We start from the raw sequence: 6,000 nt of genomic DNA, 5'->3' as shown, positions 1-6,000 counted from the left end.
AGTAAAAGATAGGAGCATTTTTTCCCCTCAATATTGGAAAAGGTTTGGAATCTTGTCCATGCACTCAGGCTGCCACACATGTAGATAAAGAGATTTAGTGGTAGCCATTCCTGCAGTATCAAGCAAGGAGCTATTTTAATCCTTTTCACCAAATGGGATTGGTGAATGGAATGAAGTTTGAGCATAGGTCGGACCTTGAAGACTATTGGGCCAACGTTGTGGACAACTTCCATGTGAGAAGGAGACTATGGTCCAGAATTCCACTCAGTTTGATTAGGCCATCTGAAGTCTTCTGTATAGTAAATCAACTTGAGGAAGATAATGAATATGAGCAGCCACGCTGTGCCAACCTAAAGAACAAGCCTCTTTCCCTAGTTGATTGGACAGATTCTAAGAGATCCAACTTGGGTGATCTAATGAGACCGGCAATTGAATATTCTAAGTGGTGGATAGCTCAGAAGACAAAGGAGCTCAAAGAGAAGAATATCGCCTTCACTTAAGATCTTATGGGGACTGATGAGTCCTTATTTTCAAATCACATTGTGACATCCAACAATCCAAGGAACCCATAAAGTGTTGGATCAAGGAAAAAGAAGGAGCCCATTGATAATTCAGTAAGGGCAAAGGGAAAGAAAGTCACTAGAGAGGAAGATATAAGCAAGCGGCAGAATTCCAATGAAGGTCATTCAACTATTAGCGCTACATCCACAGCTCCAGTCAGAATTTTGATTAATGAACATGAACTAGAAAATGAAATGGGAGGCAATGAGATGGAGATCCCTTCTCCCATCATTGAGGAACCAATTCAAGAGCCCATCCTCACTAAAGTTGTAGAGGCAGAGAATCATAAACCTGAAGGAGGAATCTTGGATGGTATAATTTCTGCACTAAAAGGAATTGAGGATGATTTTGATGATAGTGGCATGGAGCAGTCAACCATCCTTGATTGGTTGAAAGAAAGGATGAAAGTTAAGGTTCCTGAAGAAGTTCATCAAGAAGATAATGCAGCAGCACTCTTGGTTGAGTTGAATAAGCCAAATGAAAAGAGACCATCTAAGTCAGCCAAGAAGTTTTCTTTTATCCAAAGGAATAGTGCAAGATTTGAGTCTATCTAGGTGGTAGTGCCTAAAGGAAATAAAGCTCTGGATAGCATCACTCCTGAGGAATATGAAATCACCACCATAAGCTTGGGTAAGACCACCAAAATTTAGGAAGTCCAGGAGTTTGGTGATTCCTGCAACACCCTTAAGATGAGATTGAACAAGGAAGTTGAGAAGAGAAAGAAGCTAGAAGCTGAAAATGAGCAGTGGAAGAGGTATGTCTAGCATTTGATAAACCCCATTGATTGGCAGAAGGTAGCAATTACTCCACCCTTGCCCCTTCCACAAGAGTCCATGAAAGATTACGAGGACATGAGAACAACTTTCAAAGAAGTCAAAGGATGGACTTCTGATGTCATATAGCGTGTTGATATACTTGTTGAGAATTTAGTATCAGCATATGACTCCACCTCATCCCTCTTGAGCAGAGTCTAGGATATGTCTGAAGCTTGGGAGGATATTGAAGACATTCGAAACAGAATAATCTTGTGCTTGAAAGCCATCAGAGGGCTTCCCCAGTAGGATTTAATTGATGGAAAGGTTATTCAGCCTAGTGACATATATGACTTCAACACTTGGTACTTTGTCTTGACTAGCAGGGTTGAATCTCTGAAGAAATTAGAAGCTAAGTGTGTAGAGATAAAGAGGATTATTTGGGGTATTCAGGACAAGATCTTCCTTGTAGCAGCTGAGGTAGCTGAGGTATTGAGGTAGGATGAGGTGCACGAAAAGCATTTACGTGTAGAGAATTTGAAGGCCAAGATTTAGGGAAATTTCTATAACTTCACAGGGCCGATTCTCAAAGATCACACCAAAGTTTCAAGCTTCTTGCTCATTGATGAGAACTTCTTAACACGGGTCGCTAACTGGGAAGACACTCTCGCCACATGTACCGATGACATGGATATGATTGATTATCAAATTGGCAGCTTGCCACATGTCACCATGGAGGAGGTCCAACTACTCATGTTCAGATACATCGAATTTGCAGCTTTCAGAAGATAAAGTGGACGCTCACTTCCTTGAAAATAGCAACTTGTGCCACTTGTCTTGTTCTCTCTTGTTTGAACTAGTTGAGTTTTGGGAAACCCTAATTAAGGTTTTGTTTATTCAATCTGGACCCTTGATCAATATTTGATCTCAGTCGTTCAAAACTTTTGTGTGCCTATATAAGGTCTCCTCTCATTCGAAGAGTGAGGCTTTTGATAAATTGTTCCAAGAGGTCATTTTGGATAATAAATTACTTGTGTGCTTCTAGGCTTTGTAATCTCTATTATCTAAGTGATTGGCATGGTTTACAATTTCTTCAACACAATAGATTAGAATTTTCTTTAAGTTGATAAACGGAATGCGAAATTTGATTAGTGTTAATTCAAGGTGAAGCTATTTGCTCATACTTTTGATGAGTGGATGATTTTCATTTATCGTGCAAAGCTAGCCTGAGCTTGTCTATGTGAATGCTTAACTTCTATCTAGGTATATATTGTTCAAATTGATGATATTTACTTCAGATGTGAAAATGACAAACACAAATCCTTGAAGATTGCACCCTACTTTGTCTAGTTGATTTGGCAAACCAAAGTAAGGTTTCCTTTGCCTTAATCAACACCATCTCTCAAATTTCCTAGGAGTAGAATAGAACCTCTAGACCCTTATCCTTTTTGAGGAAGTCTAAATCTAAAAATCACAACAACAAAAAAGAGAACAGTTACTGTTAAATCCGTCGAAGTCCAAGCATGTGAATGATATTTTTTTGTGTAAGTCCCCATTGTATTTCAACATACATAACCAAGGAAGCTACCCAATACAAAGTCACTTGTTCATATATAAAAACCTTGGAGTCATCGTGTGGTCTTTCTTGTACAATCTTGGCATACGTAGTGACTTTGATCAAGAGGGTAGAGTGTCCTTGACATTTTATTCTAATGTTCAGTGAATGACAAAAACGTACACCATGACATGCAAAGTAAAGGTTTATAAAATATCTCTGAAAGATCAAGTGAAATCAGATATGGAGCTAAATCAAATTTTTCACATTCCAGAATGATCTGCATTTATGGAGGTAAATAAAATTTTCACGTTCTAGAATTATCTACATTTCTAGTTGATTGGACAAAAGATTAATTACCTATCTCACACCATACTTAGCCGATTAATGAGTGATGCAGAGAAGATTTTTTTTATCTCACACCATATTGTGATGTGACGGAGGATGGTGACAGTGGCAGTTATTCACGTGAGGCAACATTCCCATTGGTGGCATGACTGTAAGTTGGCGGAAGGAAAACATAAACCAGCAACAACAAAAAACAGTTTACCAACAGAAGAAACCATAAACCAACATGAGACAGATTTTATTGAAAACCCCACGCTATATAACCTATTAGCTAATAAATAATAAACAATAAACAATAAACCATAAGCAATAAACAATAAACAATAAACTATAAATAATAAATAAATAGTAAATAATGAATAATAAATTATAATAATAAACGATAAATAAATAAACAATAAATCATGAATCATTTATTAAACATTTATCCAACAATAAATCAAAATTATATTTAAAGTCACAATAACCTTTAATTAATCATTAATTAAATTTACAACACATTAATTATAATTAAATTAATAATTACATAAAATGCATCACACTCAAACAAGTTATAAAATAGTGCCAACATCTAAATGAGACTCACTATTGACAATTGGGTAATCAAATATTGTTCACATGACAAATTTGATGGGATAAAATGAAAATTAGATAAATGTCCCTAAATTAGAACAATGGCTAGGGTTAGGTGTAATTTAGGTCTTGCACTATCTTTTTTTACCACCATTGGGAATTATACTCACTGGACAAGCAACTAAAAGATAAAGAGTACAAGAGTCTTAATATAGCAGCGTTATAATAACTCTCAAGAAAGCAAACCATTCTGTGATTGGATGCCAAACTTTCTCATGTTAGAAAAATGATTGATAATAGACGCTACATTTAAAGAAAGGGATTATTTATAATAGCTCAAGACACAAAAAGTTTGACTCCATATTACCGTCCATTGAACAGGCAATATCATTTGTGTATCCTCTTTTACCATCTCATTTCTGTGCAATATTAAGCCTTCAGCGTTTCAGAAACGGCACTCCTTACATACAAATAATAAACAGACAAAAGCAAGGATGCGGGATTAGAATCGATTATATATGTTGCAGTATAGCTAAAGCATTGATGATCGATATTTAGCATAATGAAATGACTGTTTAGATTCAGGCGAATACTGAAAAATATGCCAACAGCTTGAGCTTTCTCAATTATTAAGCTGCCCATCCTTATATGTTTAGTTAGCTTTTATCATCATATCTAGGAGCAAATAGAATCAGAAATACAATGCACACCATTCAATATTTCCTCTGCAGCAATCCCCCAGAGTACTTAACTTTTATATTTACATTCTGTTATAAAGTCCTCTGAGGGTGATAGCCAGATTCTGACTACCGGGAACTTCCAATGTTGCCTTGAAATAGAGACAGTGATGATTAACCTCATTGAGTTTCTTTCTAGCTCTCAGGCCTGCAGTGTTTTCTTCCTGCTTTCAGCTCTATTTCATGGAGTTGAGTGCTTGACGGATCCATCTCGTTACCACTTCTTGTCTGGAACTTGCTCTGTTAACAGTTAACACACATGATGTTAAAAAAAACAAATATCATACAAATATACTGAATAGCTACCTCCTCCCATCAAAAAAAACATGCTAAATTAAATAAAATGTCTAAATTTTCATTAAGACAATCCACACAGCACCAATAGAAAGCATGCAAGAAGAAGATAAGGTTAAAAGTTAGGGCTATCCTGAAGCAATGATCCAGTGTTTAAGCCCAAGGGTGCCCCTTGTGTCAGCAGTAATGTAAAGAGAAGAGAAGCTTACTGAAACAATAGGTCTTCCATTAGCAAGTCAAAAAGTTCATCAGCTTCAAAATGGTCTAACTATTCAAAAACAGGAGAGCAGGATGATGATGATAAGCACTCCAGTCGTAGCACAGCAAAATAACCAACTGATTGATCAGTGCCAAGTCAATGCATCCAGGATCCATACCGCCAGACGAGAAGAATAAACTGATGCTGTGGTGGGGGAACCTAGAATAGTGCATAATGTTGGACGATATGCTGAGGAAAGCCCCGGGTTCAACTAATATGAAGTTGGGAATTGGCATAAGATGCCACAATGCAATAATATGTTGGGGAGGACACAACTGGAGAGCTATGACTCCAACAACTAAAATTGACCGGCCATCTGTGACAATGAAGCTTCAAGAACCCTATGAATCTGAAATGCCTTGTATGTTGCACTGACTTGTCTACAGTTATTGTTGGAAAAATAATAATAGATTACTTCTTGGTTCTTACATATACAATGCATTATCCCCAATCAAGGGCTGAAGTCAATCTGAATCTGTGTTAACTAAACAAGCTGAAATCATTGGCGCAAACCAAACTCAATGTTCTCTATACATCTTATTATCTGTTTTACTGCTACTCCATAGTCAGCTCTTGCTAAAGTCATATGCCAAGATCGGCTTAATTGTGATCAAATAAATGAAGTTTACACCTGCTTGTATACTAGAAGTTTCATTCGATTATACTCTTCACTACTTGCCAATTAGACCCATTTCCACAACCTTTATTTGTAATTCAATTTAATACTTTTTTGTGACATAAAAATAAATTTGTATTTTTTCCAACCTTCAATCGAAAAGATGATACTGCAATGATAAAAGTGCAATGATACAAAAAGCACACTTAGTTGTTTCTTCATACAATCAATTAGATAATACCAGTGATGATAAGCTTGTCAACATAAACAAGCAAATAAACCAAACTAGTACCATCCATTTACAC

At 36.5% G+C, this 6,000-nt stretch overlaps 1 protein-coding gene across 3 annotated transcripts in view; it reads right to left on the bottom strand.

The window, feature by feature from the left end:
- Positions 1 to 4,037: 4,037 nt before the first annotated feature.
- The window catches only part of LOC131066147 (uncharacterized), a 43,334-nt gene continuing 41,371 nt past the window's right edge, over positions 4,038 to 6,000 (bottom strand). For all 3 annotated transcript variants that reach the window (XM_058000848.2, XM_058000847.2, XM_058000849.2), the window contains exon 3: positions 4,038 to 4,766. In XM_058000848.2, coding sequence (XP_057856831.1) covers positions 4,662 to 4,766 — 105 coding nt within the window. In that variant the 3' untranslated portion in view covers positions 4,038 to 4,661. The remainder of the gene's footprint in view (positions 4,767 to 6,000) is intronic.

This window comes from Cryptomeria japonica, chromosome 1 (assembly GCF_030272615.1).
Source record: "Cryptomeria japonica chromosome 1, Sugi_1.0, whole genome shotgun sequence".
Taxonomy (NCBI): Eukaryota; Viridiplantae; Streptophyta; class Pinopsida; order Cupressales; family Cupressaceae; genus Cryptomeria; species Cryptomeria japonica.
The sequence above is the reverse complement of the archived record's forward strand: the minus strand, read 5'-3'. Positions and strand labels throughout refer to the sequence as shown.